The sequence below is a fragment of the Grampus griseus genome, assembly GCF_964374135.1.
Source record: "Grampus griseus genome assembly, chromosome: 3".
In the NCBI taxonomy this organism is placed as follows: Eukaryota; Metazoa; Chordata; class Mammalia; order Artiodactyla; family Delphinidae; genus Grampus; species Grampus griseus.
The window spans coordinates 106,210,713-106,237,025 of NC_139019.1; the positions used below are offsets into that span (position 1 = coordinate 106,210,713).

General features: G+C 37.1%; 1 protein-coding gene and 1 pseudogene across 2 annotated transcripts in view; both read left to right on the plus strand.

Moving 5' to 3' along the window:
- Positions 1-11,085, plus strand: part of SLC27A6 (solute carrier family 27 member 6) — a gene marked incomplete at its 5' end in the record, with an annotated part of 63,447 nt that extends 52,362 nt beyond the window's left edge. Inside the window, 5 exons of the mRNA XM_082651377.1 lie at positions 1,015-1,105; positions 3,857-4,055; positions 5,332-5,429; positions 6,583-6,713; positions 10,631-11,085. Of these exons, the coding sequence (XP_082507503.1) occupies positions 1,015-1,105; positions 3,857-4,055; positions 5,332-5,429; positions 6,583-6,713; positions 10,631-10,807 (696 nt within the window). The 3' untranslated portion in view covers positions 10,808-11,085. The remainder of the gene's footprint in view (positions 1-1,014; positions 1,106-3,856; positions 4,056-5,331; positions 5,430-6,582; positions 6,714-10,630) is intronic.
- An 869-nt stretch (positions 11,086-11,954) lies between these two features.
- On the plus strand, positions 11,955-14,235 carry LOC309819860 (17S U2 SnRNP complex component HTATSF1-like; annotated as a pseudogene). Its single transcript has one exon. The product of its transcript is annotated as a 17S U2 SnRNP complex component HTATSF1-like (transcript).
- The last annotated feature ends 12,078 nt before the right edge of the window (positions 14,236-26,313 follow it).

Genomic DNA, 26,313 nt, shown 5'->3' on the forward strand with positions numbered 1-26,313 from the left:
GCTGGTTCAGCTTAATAAGATTGCTTGTTTAATTGATTGGGAAAACCTCAATTTTCTTATGCATGAAATGAGGGAGTTGGATTGAACCAATCTGCAGTTCTCTCCCAGGGTCAGATTTTGAGGATCTGTGAATCTGCATGACATGGTAATACGAACGTTACAAGAGCAGAGGAGCTGGAAATATTGGGGGTCAAGGAGAGATGTCCAATTAGCTTGTTTCCTGATGTGATGAGGATGTTCCAACAAATTTCCATCTTACACCACAACTGTGTACAGAAGTACTGAGGGTTAGTTTAAGGACATTAAATTGAAAGGCCTGGGGAAAAGGTCTAAGTAAGGGACAAAAACAAGTACTTTTGAGGCATCTAGTCCCTTTACAAGGGATGGTAAGTTAAAATACACAACACAATCCTTGCATTCACATAGTTGACATTTTAGTTCTATTAAAACTTTCCATTTCAAGGGATGTTTGAAAGATTGCAAAAAAGAGAAGGCAAGAAAGTGTCCTCTTAACTATAGTTAGCAGAGTATGTGATTTCGTGCAGGGATTGCTTCCTGGTACTCAAATTAGGGGAGTTCCCTGGCTGGCCAGTGGTTAAGATTTTGATCCCTGGTCGGGGAGCTAAGATCCCACATGCCTCGGGGCCAGAAAACCAAAACATAAAACAGAAGCAATATTGTAACAGATTCAATAAAGACTTTAAAAAATGGTCCACATCAAAAAAAAGAAAAAACTTAAAAAGAAAAGATTAGAATTAGTAAGGCTTTTCTAAGGTAAGGTGCAACATAAAAGAAGTGAAAGTAAATGCCAGTACATGAGCGCTGGTTACTAACACCTTCAGTTTTGATTTTTAAACATTTATTTAACTTTTTACCAGGAAAGCTCACTTGTTTTAATAAATCCACATTCTAATTCTGTATTTCAATTGACTGAGATTTAAATCTACTACCAGGAGATGTCATTGCACAAATAAATAACTAAATCTTGTTTTTGTTTCATTCTGTTTTTTGCAGCTTTTTTTCGCTTTTGACTTGATAAAGTATGATTTTCAGAAAGATGAACCCATTAGAAATGAACACAGCTGGTGTAGTCGTGTGAAAAAAGGTAAGATTCTTGTATTTGAAGATGTCTCCTCAGGCAAAGTTCTTGAATTTCTCTTTAATTACTGAATTTAGAAGAGAAAGAGTGGTTATTTCTAATATGTGACTTATTTGGAATTTTAATGCAGGTAGAATGGTTTAATTATTAGAAGTTAGAGGCCCCACGTGGGTCACTCAGATGGTAATTACGAAAATTTAAAAGTGATTACTGTGGGCTTATAGTTCTCTTAATCCACCACTCTTACAGTGGCATATGTCTGATGTCCTGTACCACCAAGATATAATATAAAAATGCATGGCAATTTATGATTCTACGTATAGTGGAAAGTGAGACAGACTTTGATTCAAATCTGGGCTCTCACACTTAGAAACTGTCCAACTTTGTCAACCTGTCTGAGTCTCATTTTCTTCATATGCAGAGTAGAGGTAGCAGTGTTTCTTTGGGGCGGTGATTGTTGATACTTTAATGAGATGATGTATGCAGAGCCCTCTGGAGGGCCTGTCATGTGGCCAGTTACCTCCCTCCCTTTCTCTTCTTGCTCCCACTTCCCCTCCACCAGGCTAGTCTTTCTCATAGTTTTGGGTTAGAAATTTTAAGGAAAGCGAGTGCCCCAGTTAACATGCGGCTGCGTATAATCAATCTAGAAAATTAAATGTAGAGATGTGCCCTTAGAATTGGTTTGAGATCCAGTCTGAAAGAATCAGGCCCAAGTTACTTTTTACTGCCTCAGAATATGTTTAAACTACATTTCAGAGATGACTTCAAATATGGAGATAAAGGTCACAGACCCGGGTTTCTTTGTTTTGGTTTTGGGGTTTTGGTTGTTTTCCTGGTAGCTGAAAGATTGGACAAAAATATAAGCCTTGTCTTTTAAAAAGCAAATTTCCCAATCCTCTGAATTTCAAGAGCATTTATCAAATATCTTTCTCTAATTCAACTCTATAGACAGCATCTAAGAAAAAAGTCACTTCTAAGGAGATTGCAAAGAACTTTATTTAAGCACTCTTTTCTAGTGTGTTTTATTTATTACAATTACAATAATATCTGATATTGGAACTTGAATCCCAGAACTGCTTATGCAACCTCAGGGTTTTTCAAAAACAGATTGTCCCCAAATACCTGCTTTACAATTTTGTAATTCTCATTATGGATTGCTCAATTTTATTTTACATTAAAGCATTGTGTCTTTCATAAAGTATGCCTGGGAGAGAAAGATAAGTATACACTCTGACCTTTTTAAGCATTTGCAATAATTAATTTGTCAGTGAAGAAACTATCACCTGTGTCCTGAAGAAGAAAAATAAAGAACATAAATTTTAAGGGAAATATAAGAGGCTTAGAAAATTCTGAAATGTATATAGGGGATGTAGATGGATGGGATATGCGAGGCAGGACAGCCTTTGGAGTCAGATGGACCTGGTTAAAAACATTCCAACTTCAACATTTGGCAGCTGTGTAATATTGGGCAAATTACTTTTTCTTCCTCAATTTCACTTGTAAAATGAATACAATATGAGGCCCTGTCTTAAAGGTGTGTGATGAGGATGAGATGGGATACATATGTAAAGTGCTCAGAATAGTGACGGGTACCCAGAGAGTGCTCAATAAGTGTAACAATGGCAGTGATTATGCTAACGATGCTAATGATGGTGTCCCTGATGACAGTGACAGTGAGGGGTCCCTGCTGAGTCAGGGCAGGCTAGTTTTGGCCAGTGGTATGTGTGCCCTTGGAACCCATAATGTCCAGAGGAGTGGGAGCAATAAGAATTGAAAAGAGAGTGTTAAAATGACATAAATCGCTTTAGAGTTTGCGGGAATACAGCCTCATCTAACCCATCACATAGATGTTAGTTTTCTTCACAGTGGCCAAAACAAGTCAGCAATGGCCTTGAAATCTTCTGGGGAAGTGATTGCTGGTCCCCTTTGTCTTCTACTCTTAGTAGTTTTTTACCTTGTTGATGGCTGGGCAGTATCTTGATTAACTTGAATAAGTCCGATTAAAAATTATTTTAAATAATGTGTCTAAATGTAATTAAAACTAAAATTTCGTGGCTTATCTCCTGTCCATTGAGGATTTCCAGAGTAACATTCTAGAGGAATAAAACTTATTCTTAAGCTTCTAATAACATATGTATTAAATCAGAGATAATATTGTACGGAAAAATCATAGGGACTTGAATTTGAGTTCTAGGTCCATTCCTTTTTATCTGTTGGACTTTGCTAACATACTTCCTTCTTCTGGACCCTAGTGCCTTCCCTGTGAAATAGGGATTATAATGATCAATTTCAAAGGATTTCTTTGAAAAATTAATAAGGTGACAGTTGCATTTCTCTTGGGGCTTGCTCCATAGTAAGTGCCCAATAAATAAATATTGCTACCATCATAATCTTATTTAAAATTATTATTGTAGTTGTTATTTATATAATTGTCATTATTATCAGTGTTAGAATCTACATAATCAAAAAAAGTAGCCATTGCTGTATCCACCCAGGATGTAAAATAAATTTAATATTCCTTTCTTTATATTCAAGTTCCTTTTTGTTAGTTTTTCCAAAGTGATTTGTGCTTTGGCAGTCCGTGAAACGGTGTTAGATTTAGGCACCCAGAGTAATTGATGTCAAATATAATAAAAATAAGTTCAGAGGAAAGTAATATAAGCTACACTGGATGTGTTGGTCATATGTAACTTAGGTACATGCATGGTGTGTGTAATAATAGTTTTAATCAAATCACTGAAAATACCTCTCTCCCAGGGGAACCTGGACTTCTCATTTCTCCAGTGAATGCAAAGAATCCCTTCTTTGGCTATGCTGGAAATAGGAAGCAAACAGAAAAGAAATTGCTTTGTGATGTTTTTAAGAAGGGAGATGTTTACTTTAACACTGGAGATTTAATGGTCCAAGACCAGGAGAATTTCCTTTATTTTTGGGACCGTATTGGAGACACTTTCAGGTATGAAATAGCGTCGGTTGCAAAGCTTGCTCCATGATTGTGAACCCTGCTCTGAGTGAGGCTCTGTGGAAACATTATACACCACCTGCTGCCTACCTTCAGGGAACGGAGAGCTTTTATCTCAATAATGTCTCCCAGTTTAAAAATTCACTGCCCATCTGTTTCTAGATTGAAATATAAGTTACATTTTGATGTCATTTTTGTAATTATCTTAACGAATCTTTTGGGTCCAAATCAGTGAGCTCCTTTTTTTTTAGCATATGATACAGGCAGGCTGATGTGAAGTCTAAATGGTAGGGTAAAAACAGAAAACCAATTTAGTCAGATATGGTCTAATTCTTGACCTAATGGCAAAAATAGTGAAACAGCAAAATTTCCCTTTCTTCTATTTGCTTTGTTAATTCCTTAGGGTTATTTTAGGCTTATGAATTTATTTTGCTTTACTAATCAATGACCATAGAACAGTAGAGGACAGACAGTAGACAGTCCAAAAACGTTGAATGAATAAATGAATTATATTTCCTCACCTTCTTTGTGTCATGTTAGGAGGTCACCTTATGTAAAATCTTCTTTTTTTTTTTTTTTTATGGTACGCGGGCCTTTCACTGTTGTGGCCTTTCCCGTTGCGGAGCACAGGCTCTGGACGCGCAGGCTCAGCGGCCATGGCTCACGGGCCCAGCCGCTCCGCGGCATGTGGGATCTTCCCGGACCGGGGCATGAACCCGTGTCCCCTGCATAGGCAGGCAGACTCTCAACCACTGCGCCACCAGGGAAGCCCGTCAATTCATTTTAATTAAAACATTCATATGCATTAAAAGAGCCAAAGGGGTTAATTCCTAGAAATTAAAGGGGGTCAGTACACCAAAAGACAACTATAGCTTTCCTTTCAGTTTTTTCTATCATTAGAGATAGAGAATGCTTTCTTTGTACTTCACTGTTGTTATATTACAAAACAAAGAGGGATTTATTGTTATCTTATTTTTTATGACATATTAAAAAAAAACCTTTTACAGTAGCAGTTGGTACCAATGAGACACAGATAATGTAATTTTAAATAAAAAACAGATACTGATGTAATTTTAAATAAAAAATAGATACCGACTTTGTTGACTTCTCAAAGAAGTTCTTCCTTAGAAATATTTTTCATTTTGAAAACTGCCATTATTTTTTATTATTAGGTGCTTGCACAGAGCCAAATGCAAGACACTAAAACTTAAAGCTGGGCACCTCATTCTTCAAGTATAGGTAACTAACTGGAACTTGTTTTTTTGTTTAGATGGAAAGGGGAAAATATTGCAACCACAGAGGTTGCCGATATTGTTGGAATGTTGGATTTCATACAGGACACAAATGTCTATGGTGTGGCTGTACCAGGTATGAATATGTTTCAGGTTTGGAAATGGTTCTCAGAATGTGCCACTTTCCTTTCACTTTGCAACAATTTTATTAACTCAGCATTTCATTTTTCACATATTAAAATAAATATCTTAGTTTTGGGTTGGCAAGTAATGTCCTAGACCAAGCTAGCAAACTTCATGGTCACACCAGGGGAAAGGTACCCACTGCATTTTAATGTATGTGTGTATTTCTAAGCAGATCTTGAAAACTCTGATCAGTGACTCACTGCTAGAATATTTACAGCTTTTCAATGGTCTATTATTTTTCTCTTGAAGACTAGAGTTTATACATACCACTAAATAGGAACATGTTCTAATTTAAATGTTTAATAACACTGACTTGTAGTTAAGTTGAATCTTTTTCAGAAATTATTTTAAAATGTGGTTGGCCTCATTTATCGTTATAAATATGCCTATGAGGATTGTCTCCTGTTGGTGAAAATGGCAAAGAAAAGTGACCAACTTGAAATCACAGGACAGCTATTCCCCTTTACTACCTTTTTTTTTTTTTAAACAAATGACAGTATTTTCCAATTAATGTTTGTAGGTGCAGGGGACACTGAGTGTGGGAATGTTTGGATAGGGGGGCAAAGAAAGAGGATATTAACTCTAATAGACAGGCACTGGGTGCTGGCAAAATGCTACAAGAGATTCCAAAGCCCTGGAAAAAAGGTGGCATGATAAACAGTAAGCAATCTGTGGAATTAGTTGTGGAAATACCTGCCTCTAGTTTCTTAACTTGAATAATACCCTTTATTTTTTGCATTGATGCTTAACATGGACATTTCTCTAAAATATATTTGCCTTTAAAAAAATGTTTCCTCTTAATATTTTATAATAGTGGCAGGATGCATATTATGGGTCACTTATGGTGTTTTCTATTCCATCTATTTTGTTTCTGTAGTTTAAACAATTAAACATAGACTCTGTACTTCCTTTCTCCTAATTCATTTCTAGGGAGTAAATCATATGCCCGGAAAGACCCACTCATTTATGCTACTGTTGCATTGTTATTGCTGCAATAGATGTAATGTCTATATTTGTAACAATTAGTGTGTAATTAACTGGATTTTTTAAAAAGTTCACCTACCACTTGTAAAACTGATGCTATTACAAACTTTTTTTTTCAGATTATGAAGGAAAAGCAGGAATGGCTTCTATAACTTTAAAACCAAATATGTCTTTAGACTTGGAAAAAGTTTATGAACAAGTTGTAACATTTTTACCAGCTTATGCCTGCCCACAATTTTTAAGAATTCAGGTAATTTTACCTACCCATAAAATTTAAGACCAGGAATCTGGAGATGGTTTAGTTATAAAATAATATTTACCGCTTAGATAATAGGTGCATTTTATTTTTATTAGAAAATTTCAAGAACAATGAAAAACATTGGGATGCTAAAATATGCCATATTTGAAGCCTAATTATAGAAGGGAGGACAATAAAATGCTAGGAAGTCTTTGTCGTTGTCCTACTTGTTGCTCTCCTCCTCTTCAATCAGATAGATGAGGGTCCCAGTGATGGTGGCAAGCCAAACCCAAATCTTACACATGCCTTCATGCTTTGTGAAGACATTTGGTGCTGTGTACCTAAAATTAGGTTCCACCAAGCTGACATCAAAGTGTCTGCAGGATGTGTTTAGACCCTCAGGGCAATTGGCTTTAAGCAATTTTGCCTTTAATTTTTTGTTTGTTTGTTTTTGTGGTACGCAGGCCTCTCACTGTTGTGGCCTTTCCCGTTGCGGAGCACAGGCTCCGGACATGCAGGCTCAGCAGCCATGGCTCACGGGCCCAGCCGCTCCGTGGCATGTGGGATCTTCCCAGACCGGAGCACGAACCCCGTGTCCCCTGCATCAGCAGGCGGACTCTCAACCACTGCACCACCAGGGAAGCCCCTGCCTTTAATTTTTTAGCTTCATTCTGTCCAGTCTCCTTCGGGGACCTTATATTTTGCAGGAATTCTGAACTCACTGGTTTTGAGAGGTGGGCTTTCTCTTGTTAGGCTGCTGGAGTAAAGTCCAATAAAAAGGAAACAAAATTTCTCAGCTCCTGGGTAACTCTGCCTGCTCATTTATCCAGCCAGTTATTCATTTAATATTGTGCTCAAATATAATTTCCCAAAGCCAGTCCTCATCATCTCTTAACATCCAATCACATAGAACTTTTCTGGATATGTTTGTCATATCACTGTTACATCCCTGATAGAGCAATAGCTGACTTAATATACTTTTTTAAAGCATTTGCTGGGTAATCCTTGTGGCCAAGTCACTGCTTGGCCAATGAGACACATCATCTAAACTGTCATAAATACATATTCCATTTACATAATATTTTAAGAGCTTTTACATATATTGTCTCATTATTTCATAGCAGTCCTCTGAAATAATAAAGGTAGCTAAATATGGAAAAGAAGTAACATGGTTTTAATTGAAATTTTTGAAATAATTGTAGATTCACATGCATTTGTAAGAAATAATACCGAGAGATCCTGTGTAAATGATTACAAACAGGATATTGACACTGATACAATCCACTCCATCTTATTAAAATTTCCTCTGTTTTACTTGTACTCATTTGTGTGTATGTGTGTATTAAGCTCTATACATTTTTATTACGTGTGTAGCTTCATGTATCAATGACCATAGTCAAGATATGGACAATTCCACCACCACAAGACTCCCTCACGTTACCCTTTTATAACCACACCCAGCTCCCTCCTGCCCCTCCCATCTTGCCCCAGAAAGAATGGATTTTAATTCTTAGTAGAGTAGAAAGTTGATGGATCAAATAATATTTTAAACATTTTCCTCCAAGGGCAACTTAAAATTCACTGTCGTTAAGCAGAAGAAATATTTTGTCACAGGACTCCTCTGTAAGATTAAATCAGTCTTGTACAAATTTAGAAAATATTTTAGGATCATTAAACACCTAAAAGAACTTGGCCCATGAGTGTTACGTTTACTACAGTATTTACTATCGTTAGCACTATGAATGACACTTAGTTGGCACTAAAAGTATTATTATTATTATTTTTTAGAAGATGTTGGGGGTAGGAGTTTATTAATTAATTGATTTATTTTTGCTGTGTTGGGTCTTCATTTCTGTGCGAGGGCTTTCTCTAGTTGTGGCAAGTGGGGGCCACTCTTCATCGCAGTGCGCGGGCCTCTCACTATCGCGGCCTCTCTTGTTGTAGACCACAGGCTCCAGATGCGCAGGCTCAGCAGTTGTGGCTCATGGGCCTAGCTGCTCCACAGCATGTGGGATCCTCCCAGACCAGGGCTCGAACCCGTGTCCCCTGCATTAGCAGGCAGATTCTCAACCACTGCGCCACCAGGGAAGCCCCGGCACTAAAATTATTTAATGAATTATAATAAATGATCTGATATAAGCAATGCAAACATATAAGTTACTTCTGACAAAATGAATAAGACAACTATCTTATTAAAGATCTGTTTAGCACAAATTTAAAAAGGATTCTTTTTAGCAATAAATTTACAAAAAAATTTTAAATGTGATATTACTCAGTATGGCTGAGATGAAATTAAACTGGTCCTTTCATTTTGCTTCTGGGAACACAAATTGTTATCATCTCTCTTGAAAATAAGTTGGTAAATATGTGATCGTGCTCTTAGAATTTGCATATATTTTGATTTAGTAATTTCATTTCCAGAAATTTACCCTTAGGACATAATTAAAGATGTACAAATGTTATATATAAAATGTTATTATTTATGTAGTAAAATTTTTTAATATTCTCTATATAAGTTCAAGAATAAGAGTAAGGTTAATTAACATATATAATTAGATGAGATCCTATGAAACCATTAAAAAGTGCCATTTTGATGAAAATTACCTAACCTGGAGAAACATACCAGGTTATTTTTTTTTTTTTAAAGAAGGCAGACTGTCAAATTGTATAATGTGAACTAATTTTTTTAAAAAGAGAAAAGAATATGTGATTTTACACAGTTACATCTCATTCTGTGATGACAGTGTTGGGTAGAGGATGAGAGCAGGGAAGAAGGTTCAAAGAGAGGTTGACTTAGTTGCATTCGTTCAGAAGGATGCATATAAATGGCCAAACTATTCATAGAACCTTGTATGGACCCTGCATGTCATCTGACTTAAAACAAGGTTGCTTCCCTATGCCTGAAACTACCACAGAGATAATATCCTTGTCTCCTTTAAATTTCTTAAAGCAAAAATTCTTAAACTTTCTCGATTCATAACGTCTTTAGTGTCTTAGTAATTAATTCATGGCACTCTTGGGCCAAAACAAATACCTAAACATTCATTTATTCAGTACTTAGGGCAAAGCAAAATAACTATTTAGGTCTAATAAATTAGTTGCTGTTTGAAAAAATAATGCATATAAATGGAAAGAAAAATGCTTTTATTTCATATTTAAATAACCACATGTATTAAGGAGATGTAAGTTGGGCATTGCACAGCTCCTCAAATGTTGGAATGAGATTGTGCTGAACAGGGCCAGACTAATTCCATAGTCCACCTTGACTTTTGGTTATACTTGCTTTTTATCATAGCAACCACCAAAAACCCTGTTTCTCAAAGATATGACATCATTGAAAACAATGTATCATAAACTAATATTGAAACTGAACTACCTTGACCAAGTAGTTGGTAGTGTGACAACAGATGTCACTGGGTTTACCTTGAAAAATTTAAATATCCTATGGGGACTCTGGCAATTCACTGAGGTACTATGAGGCACCTCAGTGCATAGTTTGGGAACCCAAGTTTTAGATCATTCCTTACCCCCTCTGGTTCTTGCAGTATTCTGCCTTATGGAATAGATTGCTGTCTTTTATAGCTTTTATCTTCTTGCCGTCTAGTAGCATTCTTAGTACATAATATTGCCTTGACATTGGATTGAAGAGATAAACCTATATGTTTTAGACATATTTGTAATCAGTTATTAACTATGTTCATAATTCTTATATGTTGAATGAAGCTCACAGGAGAATCAAGGTAAAGATTTAAATGTTCTAAAGAGCATTTTAAAATTTCTAATATTAAATTATTAGTAGTGAAAATAGAGATGGTCACTGGATATAAAAATGCTTTCATTAAATATTACAGTCTATATTGTTGAATATTTTATTTGTATATTATACATAATATTGAGTGACTCCACTAATCCTGGTCACTGTTTTATAGGAAAAGATGGAAACAACAGGAACATTCAAACTACAGAAGTTTCGGTTGGTGGAGGAAGGATTTAGTCCATTGAAAATTTCTGATCCACTTTACTTCATGGATAAGTTGAAAAAATCATACATTCCTTTGACCAAAGAAATTTATGATCAGATAGTATTAGGGGAGATTAAACTTTAAGCTTTTTTATATATGGGATTTTCCTATGCTGCTTAGGAGAAGTGAAAGGGAGAGTATGTGATTCTTTAATATGAAATGGGGAGAGGGAGCTGACATTAAGCATGTGCTATATTTCCCTAACATGCAACAAGTTTTCTTTAATTAAGTACTAACTTTAATTTGTTTTAATTGATAACAAACTTTGGGTGATTATTCTTTTTACCTATTTGGGATTCAGTGCATAAGTAAATATCTGCCTTAAAGTTTTTAAATAATTAATAAGTGGTTAACAATTTAGACATCGGCTAAAAACTTACTTATTAATATTTAAAATTTCTAGTTTTGAGTAAAGGGTTAAATTTTAATCAAATATTTGATTTTTATGTGCCCTGTCCTATAACTCAATAAAACCATCTTTATTAATATGAGTTTTGAAGTTTTGTTTTGATGTTTTTAATTGTAAATATTCATTCAAAGGAAGGTAACTAACTAAATGTATGCACTCCTGTCTCCCTTATCCTAAAATCACATTAAGATGCTAGAAGAAATGTAAAAGTATGAAACAAAAAAGCACAAAAACTGGTAAGCCCAAAGCATTTAGGAATTTGGGGAAGATATATAAATGGGATCAAATTGATGCTAAAATCCAACAGAGCTGTAGGAACCACTAATAATACAGGGAAAGAATAGACTAGACTAGGACCCATGAGTTAACACTAAGATCAGAGGCATAAAGGCTTTGAGTGTGAACAGGTTTTTGAGTAGTTAACTGGGAAGTGTATCATAAAGATAGTGTAATAAGCACAATGGTACTTATCTCCATGTAGAAGCACCAGCCTCCAGTGTTTGCCTCAAGCCAAAAACATATAAGAGACTCTCTTACCAAAGTGAGCTAACTTCCATGGGAGGGGGTGGTGGAGTTGGACTAAGAAGCAGAGTAGGGGACAATGGCGACTGCATCAGCCTAAGTGGGCCTCCATTTTCAAGTGGTTTCTGGACGTTGCCGTGGGAGCCGCAGTTGTCTCAGACCCGATAGGTGGCGGCAGCTCGTGTGTGCGCTCCTGCCATGTTCTGGATCGAGCGGCGGCGGCAAGACCTGGCAGGGTGAACCAGTGTCAGCTTGGCCTCTTCGCTCGCCTGGACCCTGCCCCTGGGCTAAGTCGTCAACATGAGCGGCAACAACTTGGATGCGAATGACGAGTTTGATGAGCAGTTGTGAATGCAAGAATTGTACGGAGACACCAAGGACTGTGATACCCAGAAAGATCCCAGTGGAGAAACCAATTCTTTCAGGCAGCAGCCGAATGACACCCCATATGAATGGGACCTGGACAAGAAGACTTGGTTCCGCAAGATCACTGAAGATTTTATTGCTACATATCAGGCCAATTATGGATTTTCTAATGATGGTGCATCTAGTTCTACTGCGAGCGTCCAAGATGTCAGTGCTAGGACTACAGAAGAACCTCTGCAAAGAAAAACTCCCAAACCCAGTTATCCCAAAAAGAGGGGAGAAAAGAGAAAGGTTGAATCAGGATGGTTTCATGTTGAAGACAGAAATACAAATGTATATGTGTCTGATATGCCTCCAGACATTACAGTGGATGAATTTATACAGCTCATATCCAAGTTGTGCATTATTATGAGAGATCTTCAAACAAGAATTTAAGGTCAAGCTTTACAAAGATAATCAAGGAAATCTTAAAGGAGATGGACTTTGCTGTTATTTGAAGAGAGAATCTGTGGATCTCGCATTAAAACTTTTGGATGAAGATGAAATTAGAGACTACAAATTACATATGGAGGTCGCAAAGTTTCAACTGAAAGGGGAATACGACACCTCAAAGAAGAAGAAGAAGTGCAAAGACTACAAGAAAAAGTTGTCTGCAACAAAAGCAGTTGGATTGGAGACCTGAGAGAAGAGCTGGCCCAGCCTGAATACACCACGAGCAAGTTGTCATCATCAAAAATACGTTTCATCGTATGGATTTTGAGGATGATCCACTGGTGCCAAACGAGATCAGAGAAGACCTTCAAGTAGCGTGTTCAAAGTTTGGACAAATTAGGAAGCTCCTTCTCTTTGATAGGCATCCTCATGGTGTGGCCTCTGTGTCCTATAGGGACCCGGAGGAAGCTGGTTATTATATTCAAACCCTCAATGGAATGTGGTTTGGTGGCCATCAAATCACTGCCCAAGTGTGTGATGGGACTACAGATTATCAGGTGGAGGAGACCACAAGAGAAAGGGAGGAAAGGCTGAGAGGATGGGAGGCTTTCCTCAACACTCCTGAGGCCAACAGAGGCCTTCAGCTTTCAAATTCCTTCTGTGCTCCAGAAGGGTGGGGCCTTCTAGAGTTAGGCATTTTTCAGAGCACCCTGGCACATCTCAAATGAATGTTCAAGAAGCCGCAACTGAAATGGCATTTGAAGAACTTATAGATGAAAAGAAGTTTGAAAAAACAGAAGATAGGGGAGAGGATGAAGAAGCTGCTTCTGAAAAAGATGCTAAAAGAAGTGGCCCTGAAAAAGAGGCTGAAGAAGGCTGTCCCCAAAAAGAATCTGAAGAGAGCTGCCTCGAAAGAGACTTTGAGGAAGGCTGTCCCAAAAGAGAGCATGAAGAAGACTTCTCCAACGGAGAGTCCAGAGAAGGCAGCCCCGAGATGTAGCATGAAGAGCGTAGTCCTAAAAAAGAGTCGAAAGAGAATGGCCCTGAATGAGAGTCCAAAAAGAAGAGACCCAAAACGGATCCTGATGAGAATGGCCTTGAGCAGGAGTCTGAGGAGGAGGCCAGGCCCCAAAAGGCAGCTGAAGACAGCAGCTCAGAACAAGGGTCTGAAGAGTGCTCAGAAAAGCAATTTGAAGATGACTCTGAAAAAGAGTTAAAAGAGAACGGCCTTGAGAAAGGTTTTGAGGAAGAGGGCTCTGAAAAGGAATTTAATGAAAACGTTTCTGAAGAAGAGTTAGAAGAAAATGACTCTGAAAAATCAGAATTCAAAGATGACAGCTCCAGGAAAGTGTTTGATGAAGAAGGCTCTGAGAAGGAATTTGACAAAGAGTCAGATGAGAAGGAAGAAACATATGAAAAAGTATTTGACGATGAGTCGGATGAAAAAGAGGACAAAGAAGATACATAAGAAAAGGGGCTGGTAGATGCAAATGAAAAGAACGAAGAAGATGATGCAGATGAAAAGGTGTTTGAAGATTCAGATGGAAAAGAAGATGAGGAAGATGTAGATGTAAAGGAAGATGAAGACGTAGATGAAAAGATGTTCAAAGATGAAGATTCCAACGAGAAGTTGTTTGATGACAATTCCAGTGACAAGTTGTTTGAAGATTCTGATGAGAGAGGGACTGCAGGTGGTTTAGGGAATGTTAAGGAGGAAGGGCCTCTGTCCACAGGCAGCAGCTTTGTCCTCAGTAGTGATGACGATGATGACAACGCTGTTTAATTCCTTAAACTTGCTTTGTAGGGCAATTCCTCCATCTCCATTTTGCCTCTGCTCCAGGGTAATTACTAGTAGTGTTACATGAACGTGTGCCTAGAGGTAGGATGCCATCAGATTAATGCAGTGAAGTGTTCATGGCTACCTGTACTTAACAATTTTAAATATATGTGAATTGGCTGTTCAATTCAAACTTCATAGCATAATACAAGTCAACTGGATCCTTGCCCTTTGTCAAATTTGTTAAGCGCATGCAGAATAATATTTTTTAAAGTATTCTGATTGAAGTTTGTGATATTCAAAAATAAAAAATAAGTTGTTAATATGAAAAAAAAAAGGAAGAAGTAGAGTAGGACCCAGCAGCAAACTCCTTTGCCCATAAACCTAATTCTCTGTACAACCAGAAGGAAAGTTGACTTTGCCATGTTGCCTCCACATGCTAAAAAGTTTATTTTGGTGGGAAGAGAAGTTGCAGATAGTTCCTTTTTGTCATTGTTAGGAAAACATGTGTTATAAAGTTAAAACATTTTTTAAATGTAAAGATTAACCATAAGTAGCATAGAAATAAAAGGTCACACTTTCAAATGAAAAAAAAATGAAAGAGAAATAATATCAGTTTTGCAAAAATCTGTAATTTTAAGAGAAAGAAATTTTTTAAATGAATAGAAATAGAAAAAGTTAAATAAATCTAAGGATATCCATGTTACCACTATATAAATGAGGATGGATTAATTGTCTTTATTTAAAAGTATTAAGTAAATGAAGAAATTGGCATTTAATTTTTATATTGATGATCTGGCTGTTCTTTACCTTTCCCATTAAAAAACTGTTTTGCCTTTATATTTTTAATTTAGATTAAAATGCTATAAATCTGAATGAACTTTTTTTACTAATTCATAGCTCTTTAAAATCTCTGGAGACTAGATTGGGAGACAAGGTTGTGGAGTAGAAGGACACAAACTCACCTCTTCTTGCAGAAACACCAAAATCAAAATTAAATGCTGAAAACCATCAACAAAAAACACTGGAGCCTACCAAAAAAAAGGTACCATACATCCAAAGACAAGGAAGAAACCACAATGAGACTGTAAGAGGGGTGCAATCATGATAAAATCAAATTCCATACATGCCAGGTGGATGATCACAAACTGGAAAATAATTATACCACAGAAGTTCTCCCACAGGAGTAAAAGTTCTGAGCCACATGTCAGGCTCCCCAGCCTGGGGGTCTGGCAATTGGAGGAGGAACCCCCAGAGAATCTGGCTTTGAAGTCCAGCAGGGTTAGATCACAGGAATTCCACAGTACTGTGGGAAACAGAAACTCCACTCTTGGAGCGTCCACACAGGGTCTCATATGTACCAAAACCTAGGGATAAAAGCAGTGAACTCATAAGAGACAGGGCCAGACCTAACTGGTAGTACTGGAGGGTCTCCTGTGGAGGTGGGGGGGTGGCTGTGGTTAGCTGCAGGGACAAGGACACTGGCAGCAGTAATTCTGGGGAATATTCACTGGTGTGAGCCCTCTCGGAGGCCACCATTTTCTCAACAAGACCTAGCCCAACACAATAGCCTGTAGGCTCCAGTGTTGGGACACCTCAGGCCAAACAACCAAAAGGGCAAGAACACAGCCCCACCCATCAGCAGACAGGCTGCTTAAAGTGTTCCTGAGCACACAGCTGCCTGATAAACACACTCCATGACTTGGCCCTGCCCACCAGAGGGATAAGACCCAACTCCACCTACCAGTGGGCAGGAACCAGTCCCTCCCAAATGGAAGCCTGCACAAGCCTCTTAGACAGCCTCATCCACTAGGGGAAGACAAACTACAACCTTGCAGCCTGCATAACGGAAACCACAATCACAGAAAGCCAGACAAAATGAGACAGCAGAGGAATATATCCCAGATGAAGGAACAAGATAAAACTCCAGAAGAACAACTAAGTGAAGTGGAGATAGGCAATCTACTGGAAAAAGAATACAAAGTAATGATACTGAAGATGACCCAAGATCTCAGAAAAAGATAGAGGCACAGATAGAGAAAATACAAGAAATGTTTAACAAAGACCTAAAACAACTAAAGAACAAACAGATGAACAATACAATAACTGAAATGAAAACTGCACTAGAAGGAATCAAAAGCAGAGTAACTGAGGCAGAAGAACGGATAAGTGAGCTGGAAGACAGAATGGGGGAATTCACTCCACGGAACAGAATAAAGCAAAAAGAATGAAAAGAAATGGAGATAGTCTAAGAGATATCTGGGATAAACACACCAACAATTGCATGATAGGGGTCCCAGAAGGAGAAGAGTGGGAGGAAGGACGTGAGAAAATATTTGAAGAGATAATAACTGAAAACTTCCCTAACATGGGAAAGGAAACAGTCACCCAAGTCCAGAGAGAGTCCCAGGCAGAATAAACCCAAGGAGGAACACACTGAAACACATAGTAATCGAACTGACAAAAAATAAAGACAAAGAAAAAGTATTGAAAGCAATAAGGGAAAAGCAAAAATAACATACAAGGAACTCCCATAAGGTTATTGGCTAATTTCTCAGCAGAAACTCTGCACGCCAGAAGGGAACAGCACAATATAAAGTGATGAAGGGGTAGAATCTACAGCCAAGAATACTCTACCCAGCAAGGCTCTCATTCAGATTTGACAGAGAAATCAAAAGCTTGACAGACAGGCAAAAGCTAACAGAATTCAGCACCACCAGACCAGTTTTGCAACAAATACTAAAGGAAATTCTCTATGTGAAAAAGAAAAGGCCACAACTAGAAACAAGAAAATTATGAATAGAAAAGCTCACTGGTAAAGCCAACTACACAATAAAGGTAGGAAATCATTCACACACAAATGTATCAAAACAAGCAATTGTGAGATGAGGAAAGCACAACACAGGATATTGGAAATGCACTTGAAATTAAAAGACCAGCAACTGAAAACAATCTTGTTTATATATAGATGGCCACATCAAAATGTCATGGTAACTGCAAACCGAAAATCTGTAATGGATGCACACACACAAAATAAAAGGGAATCCAAACACAACACTAAAGTTAGTCATCAGATCACAAGAGAAGAGAACAAAAGAGGAAGGGAAGAAAAAAGACCTATAAAAACACATCCAAAACAATTAACAAAATGGCAATAAGAACATACATATCGATTATTACCTTAAATATACATGGATTAAATGCTCCAACCAAGAGACGTAGACTGGCTGAATGGATACAAAATATAAGACCTGTCTTATTTTGTACACTGTCTACAAGAGACCCACTTTAGATCTAGGGACACATACAAACTGAAAGTGAGGGGATGGAGAAAGGTCTTCCATGCAAATGGAAACCAAAAGAAAGCTGGAATAGCAATACTCATATCAGACAAAATAGATTTGAAAATAAAGACTGTTACAAGAGACAAAGAAGGAAATTACATAATGATCAAGGGATCAATCCAAGAAGAAGATATAACAATTGTTAATATATAGGCACCCAACATAAGAGTGCCTCAATACATAAGGCAGATACTAACAGCCATAAAAGGACAAAGTGACAGTAACACAATAATAGTGGGGGAGTATTAACACCCCAGTTAAATCAGTGGACATCTCATCCAGGCAGAAAATCAATAAGGAAACACAGGCCTTAAATGACACTTTAGACCAAATGGAATTAATTGATATTTAAAGAGCATTCCATCCAAAAGCAGAATACATATTCTGCTCAAGTGCATATGGAACATTATCCAGGATTGATCAAATGCTGGTCCACAAAGCAAGCCTCAGTAAATTTAAGAAAATTGAAATCATATCAAGCATCTTTTCCTACCATAACACTATGAGATTAGAAATCAACTACAAGAAAAAAAAAAACTGTAAAAAACACAAACACGTGGAGGCTAAACAATATGCTACTAAACAACCAATGGATCACTGAAAAAATCAAAGAGGAAATCAGAAAATACCTAGAGACAGATGAAAATGAAGACACAATGATCAAAAACCTATGAGATGCAGCAAATCAGTTCTAAGAGGGAAGTTTATAGCAATATAGTCTTACCTCAGGAAACAAGAAAAATCTCAAATAAACAACCTAACCTTACACCTAAAGCAAATAGAGAAAGAAGAACAAACAAAAGCCATAGCTAGTAGAAGGAAAGAAATCATAAAGATCAGAGCAGAAATAAATGAAATAGAGATGAAGAAAATAATAGAAAAGAAAAATGAAACTAAAAGCTTGTTCTTTGAAAAGATAAACAAAATTGATAATCCTTTAGCCAGACTCATCAAGAGGATTATAAGAGACTACTACAAGCAACTATATGCCAATAAAATGGACAACCTAGAAGAAATGGACAAATTCTTAGAAAGGTACAATCTTCCAAGATTGAACCATGTAGAAATAGAAAATGTGAACAGGCCAATCACAAGTACTGAAATTGAAACTGTGATTAAAAAACTTGCAACAAAAAAAAGTCCAGGACCAGATGGCTTCACAGGCAAATTCTATCAAACAATCAGAGAAGAGTCAACACATAGACTTCTGAAACTATTCCAAAAAATTGCAGAGGAGCACTCTCAAACTCGTTCTATGAGGCCACCATCACCCTGATACCAAAACCAGAAAAAGATATCACAAAAAATGAAAATTATAGACCAATATCACTGATGAACATAGATACAGAAACTCTGAACAAAATACTAGCAAACAGAATCCAACAACATATTAAAAGGATCATACACCATGATCAAGTGGGATGTATCCCAGGAATGCAAGGATTCTTTAATATACACAAATCAATCAATGTGATACACCATATTAACAAACTGAAGAATAAAAACCATATGATCATCTCAATAAATGCAGAAAAAGCTTTTGACAAAATTCAACACCCATTTATGGTAAAAACTCTCCTGAAAGTGGGCATAGAGGGAACCTACCTCAACATAATAAAGGCCACATACGACAAGCCCACAGCAAACATCATACTCAGTGGTGAAAAACTGAAAGCATTTCCACTAAGATCAGGAACAAGACAAGGATGTCCACTCTCGCCACTCTTATTCAACATAGTTTTGGAAGTCCTAGCCACGGCAATCAGAGAAGGAAAAGAAATAAAAGGAATCCAAATCAGAAAAGAAGAAGTAAAACTGTCATTGTTTGCAGATGACCTGATACTATACATAGAAAATCCTAAAGATGCTACCAGAAAAGTAATAGAGCTCATGAATGAATACAGTAAAGTTGCAGGATACAAAATAAATACACAGAAATCTGTTGCATTTCTATACACTAACAACAAAAGATCAGAAAGAGAAATTAAAGAAACAATCCCATTTATTATCACATCAAAAAAATAAAATACCTAGGAATAAACCTACCTAAGGAGGCAAAAGACCTGTACTCTGAAAACTGTAAGATGCTGATGAAAGAAATAGAAGATGACACAAACAGATGGAAAGAAATACCATGTTCTTGGATTGGAAGAATCAATATTATGAAAGTGACTATACTACCCAAAGCAATCTACAGATGCAATGCAATCCCTATCAAATTACCAATGGCATTTTTCACAGAACTAGAACAACAACAGCAACATAAAATCTTAAAACCTGTATGGCAACACAAAAGACCCCAAATAGCCAAAGCAATCTTGAGAAAGAAAAACAGCTGGAGGAATCAGGCTCCCTGACTTCAGACTATACTACAAAGCTACCATCATCAAAATAGTATGGTACTGGCACAAAAACAGATATACAGATCAATGGAACAGGATAGAAAGCCCAAAAATAAACCCACGCACCTATGGTCAATTAATCTACAACAAAGGAGGCAAGACTATAAAATGGAGAAAAGACAGTCTCTTCAATAAATGGTGCTGGAAAAACTGGACAGCTACATATTAAAAAATTAGAACATTCTTTAACACCATACACAAAAAATAAACACAAAGTAGATTAAAGACCTAAATGTAAGACTGAACACTCTAAAACTCTTAGAGGAAAACATAGGAATAACACTCTGACATAAATCACAGCAAGATCTTTTTTGATCCACCTCCTAGAGTAATGGAAATAAAAACAAAAATATACAAATGGGACCTAATTAAACTCAAAATCTTTTGCACAGCAAAGGAAACCATAAACAAAATGAAAATACAACCCACAGAATGGGAGGAAATATTTGCAAACAATCCGACCAACAAGGAAATAATCTCCAAAATTTACAAATAACTCATGTGGCTCAATATCACAAAAAAAACTTTGCAGAAGATCTAAATAGACTTTTCTCCAAAGATGACATACAGATGGCCAAGAGGCACATGAAAAGATGCTCAACATCCCTAATTGTTAGAGAAATGCAAACCAAAATGACAATGAGATACTCCAATAAAGATGTTTAAAAAAATAAATAAGACAATGAGATATCACCTCACACCAGTCAGAATGACCATCATCAAAAAGTATGCAAACAGGGCTTCCCTGGTGGCGCAGTGGTTGGGAGTCCGCCTGCCGATGCTGGGTACATGGGTTCGTGCCCCAGTTCGGGAGGATCCCACATGCTGCGGAGTGGCTGGGCCCGTGAGCCATGGCCTCTGAGCCTGCGCGTCCGGAGCCTGTGCTCTGCGACAGGAGAGGCCACGGCAGTGAGAGGCCTGCGTACCGCAAAAAAAAAAAAAAAAAGTCTGCAAACAATAAATGCTGGAGAGGGTGTGGAGAAAGGGACCCCTCCTACACTGTTGGTGGGAACGTAAAGTGATACAGCCACTATGGAGAACAGTATGGGGGTTCCTTAAGAAACTAAAATAGAGCTACCATATGATCCAGCAATCCCACTCCTGGGTATATATCCAGAGAAAACCATTGTTCAAAAGTATACACGCACCCCAATGTTCATTGCAGCGTTTTTTACAATAGCCAAGACATGGAAGCAACCTAAATGTCCATCAACAGATGAATCAATAAAGAAGATGTGGTACTTATATACAACGGAATATTAGCCATTAAGAAGAATGAAATAGTGCCATTTGCAGCAACATGGATGAACCTGGAGATTATCATACTAAGTTAAGTATATCAGACAGAGAAAGACAAATATCATATGATACCATTTATATGCGGAATCTAAAAAGAAAAGATACAAATTGAACTTATTTACAAAACAGAAACAGACTCACAAATTTAGACAACAAATTTATGGTTATGGGAGGGGAGATTGGGCATTTTGGGTTGACTTTTACACACTGCTATGTTTAAAATAGATAACCAGCAGGGACCTACTGTACAGCACAGGTTTGAGGGTTTGAGGGTTATTTTTGAAAGCAATCTTGGCAATAGACATAAAATTTTTTCAGTATACCAGAAGCTCAGCAAACCTCAAACTGGAAAAATACAAAGAAAACCATACCTAGGCACATTATGATCACACTGCTGGAAACTACAGATAAAGAGAAATTCTTGACAGTAGTTAGAGAATAAAACAGCATGTTACATTAAAAATAATAATAAAGGACTTCCCTGGTGGCACAGTGGTTAAGAATTCTCCTGCCAATGCAGGGGACATGGGTTTGATCCCTGGTCTGGGAAGATCCCACATGCCATGGAGCAACGAAACCCGTGCACCACAGCTACTGAGACTGCACTCTAGAGCCTGTGAGCCACAACTACTGAGCCCATGTGCCACAACTACTAAAGCCCACGCACCTAGAGCCCGTACTCCACAACAAGAGAAGTCACTGAAATGAGCAGTCACCACAATGAGAAGCTTGTGCACCACAACGAAGAGTAGCCCCCTCTCTCTGCACCTAGAGAAAGCCCACGCGCAACAGCGAAGACTCAACACAGCCAAAACTAAAGAAATAAAAATTAAAAAAAAAAAATAGAATAAACCACCAGTTTGAATTATGACTGACTTCTCATTGAAACTATGAAAGACAGAAGAAAATGGAATAATATTTTTAAAATGATAAATAACTGAAGCCAGAATTCTATATGCTGGAAATGTATTCTTTAAGGATGAAAATGAAATAAAAGAAGTGTCAGATAAAAAAATTTATAGCCAGGAATCATGTATTAGAAGAAATACGACGGTAGCTTCTATAGACCAAGGAAAAATAAGAGCAAGTAGAAACTCCTGTCCTCAGGAAGGAATGAAGAATATTGAAAATGGTTAATATGTGGGTAAATATAAAAGATTATGTTATTTCTTTGTTTAAAAAATATTATTTCTTTGTTTAAAGCGTAATTTGTAATACTGTTTTGGAGGCTTATACTCTGTGCAGATGTAATGCAAATAATAATTATAGCATAGAGAATGTGAAATTCAATGGAAAAATTATAGATGTCTATGAAGCACTGGGGAAAGAAATCTTAAGATTCATTACAAATTAGGAAACTGTAACTTAAAATAAGGATGAGATACTTTTTACCAATGAGATTTGAACAATTAAGAAGATTGGATCTGTCTAGCTCTGGCAACATACTAAAAATAGAAGTCTTATAGGCATTGTTGGTGGACCTATAAGTGGGTTCAACTTTCTGGAGGATAGTACCTATCAGAATATAAAATGCATGTAACTTTGACCCAACAATTCTACTTCTAGGAATAAAAAAAATATTGATAGTGAGCCAGTATTTATGTCAGATTATATTCAGTTCAGGGCAACATTATTAATTGAAGAATTGAAGACAACCTAAAATATAGAAAAGTAAAATAAATATTGGTAGAATCCATATTTTGTGTTGCTCTGCAATGATTACAAAGAGTGACTGAAAAGTCAGCATGTGCTGACATGGAATAATTTCCATGTTATATCAGTAAGAATGGAGGTTATTTATTTAAAGGGTATTTATCATTCGTTAAAAATACATTGAGAAGTAAAATATTTACAAGGACAGTTTCAAATAGTTTAATTAATTAAGTATAGAATTGGATGGGGAATGGGTGGGTTTTTACTCTTTACCCTCTGTGTCATTTGAAGTGAAAACTGCCATACACTGCTTATGTATGCTTTTACGACAATTTTAAAGTTAAGTGTCTTGGCATCTTTAAGGAAAGCATAAGACAGATAGCAGAGAATTGAATTAGGTGTTATTACAGGGGGGAATTTAAGATACTCAACCTTTCTCAGTAGAAATAATTTTTAGGTTGTCATTTTCTCTCTCAATAAAATTCACTTCTCTGTAGATTGTACCATTTCTTGACATATTTAAGATGAATTAAGACAGTTCAAGAGAAGAGGAAAAGCATCTGATATTTTTTATAAACTTCATACATGAGTGTTATCTTCTTGAGGAAGAACACTGGCTGTTAATTCTGTCTACATATCAGTAAATTTGTAAGTAAAATTTTTAATGTGTAACAAAAATCAAGTTTGAACCACATTCTTGATGATCTTTCATAGTTTGTTACATCTGCATTTTTACTAGTGAAAGGATTTATTATCGAGACTGTGGTTTTCAGACCAGAAAGCTCTGAGCAATGTCTTCACCAAATTAAAAGTCAAAGTTAAAATGCAGTACTAAAACTGTCTGTGGAGTTTACTAACCTCTTGCAGTGCTTTCATTGTCTTTTCCTTAGTCAGAATTTTGGTCTCTTGATTTAATCTGACATTTAGTCTATGTAAACTATTTGACTCACATCCTTCTGGAGACAGGGGCATAGCTGTACGATTACCATACAGCTGTGTACTCTGTCACATTTCAACAGTGAGGTGAGAGAGTGAAAGTATGATTGCGTTTCTCAGTCAACACAACCTGACCTTGTGAAGAGTGATGCTTCCTCCTCTTCATCAGACTACTGCAGGAAGCTCTTATTGCCACAGTCCCCAGCCTCCAACAAGAGACATGGTTCTCAAGGCCAGAGTGAGTAACAATCATTTTTACATCTTTTAATATGCAGATTCTCAGGTGCTACCCAACTCTACTGAATCAGAAACTCTGTTGGATATAGGTCCTGGGAACTTGCATTTTAACAACTCCCCTAAGATTCTGAGCTCTGGCTATGTATTGTGTTCCATTTCTTTATTCTCATTCTCTAGCTCTCCCTGCTGCCCAGAGTTTCCTCTAGGCCCTCTTAGAACCCAGATCTGTGCATACCAAATCCCCTGTAAACCCTCAGTGTCTTATCAAACCCATCCATCCAACTATTTGCCTTATTGGAAATGTAGCTTTCCCTGGAGGGTACCATTTTCCCTTTGGTCCACTAAAGTGGAGGTTGTAAATACTCATATACCCCAAATGTTGTGGTCCAGAGGTTATGCTCTGTGTACCTCATGGTCCCTTCTGGACTATTATGATTCCTGGTCCTGTGAGGACCCTGAAATCTTGCTATAACATCCTCATGTTTTGGTACAGCCACCTCATCCTCTGAAAACTTCATCAAAGGGCTCACAGGCTTCTTCTCTCTCTAATTCGTGTCATCAGTCAATCCCAATCTTCATTAAACCAATTTGTTTCTCATGTTTTCTTCACCATATAATACTTCCTCATGCTTTCCCAATCTTCCATTCCTCATCCACACCACTCCATTCAGCTGATAGCTCCCCTCACACTTAATTGAGAATACATAAGTCACCATATGGGAACACCATCATTTTCATAGCATTCAAAAAATGTAAGTCTATATGCCAATTACTTTCATTTTTCTAGCCATGAAATGAATGTTCCTTTTACTATCAAAAGCCATTCTTATTATATATGTTCTGGAACTCATCTTCTCTGCCCCACTTAAGAATTCTTCCTGATTATCTCCCTTTCTCCTCTGAATTTAACCTCTCCTCTCTATTTGATTATTTTCCTCAGTGTATAAGTATATTCTGTTATTTTCCATATTTAAAAAGACTTCCCTTTTCTAGAACTAGACAAGGTAATTTTAAAGTATGTGTGGAAAAATATCTAAGATAATTTTGAAAAAAGAAGAGCCATGAGGGCTAATGAGTCGTATCTCATATTAAAACATATTATAAGGGCTTCCCTGGTGGCGCAGTGGTTAAGAATCTGCCTACCAATGCAGGGGACATGGGTTCAATCCCTTGTCCAGGAAGATCCCACATGCCATGGAGCAACTAAGCCCATGTGCCACAATTACTGAGCCTGTGCTCTAGAGCCCGTGAGCCACAACTACTGAAGCCAGTGAGCCACACCTACTGAAGCCAATGAGCCACAACTACTGAAGCCCACACACCTAGAGCCCATGCTCCACAACGAGAGAAGCCACCACAATGAGAAGCCCTCGCGCAGCAACAAAGACCCAATGCAGCCAAAAATAAATAAATTAATTTTAAAAATAAATAAATAAAAGATATTATAAACTCTCAGCAATTAAAGCAGTGTGTCCCTGGTTCATGAATAGACAGGTAGGCCAATGGAAAATGATCAAAAGTTTGAAACAAAGACAAGAATTTAGTACACAGTATGACAGCAATAGGACAAAGATGAAATTTTAAATAAATCTTCTTGAAACAACAAGATTGCCATCTGGAAAAGATAAATTCATACCACACACTGTATATGAGGATAACCTCTAAGCACTTAAAATATTTAAATGTGAAACACTGAAAGAAAATATGGACCAATTCCTTTATAACACTGGAGAGGCAAAGGCCTTTCCAACTATAACTCAAAATTTGCAAATCAAAATGGAAAGATAAAGATATTTGACTATATAAAAGGAAGGACAGGAAAGAGAAGAGACTGAAAGGGGTGGGAGAGAGTGGGGAGGAAACATGAAAGAGAGAGAAGAAGAGAAGGAGGAGAAAGAGGAGGCGGAGAAAGAAAAAAAAAGAAAAGAAAACGAGAAATTTCTGCTTGGGAAAAAAACACCACAAAATCAAATGACAAATGAAAAACTGGGGGAATATCTGCAACTTGTATCACAGATACGAGATAATCTCTTAAATAAAGATCTCTTAGAAAAGATAAGTAACACAGTAAAAAAACCAAAAAACAAAAACAAAGGTTATGAACATAAGCAGTTCAGAGAAAATAAGTGTGTAAAAAATGTTCAACCTTATTCATAATAAGGGAAACATGTACTGGAAATACACTTTGCTTCTATTTTTCACTTATCACATTG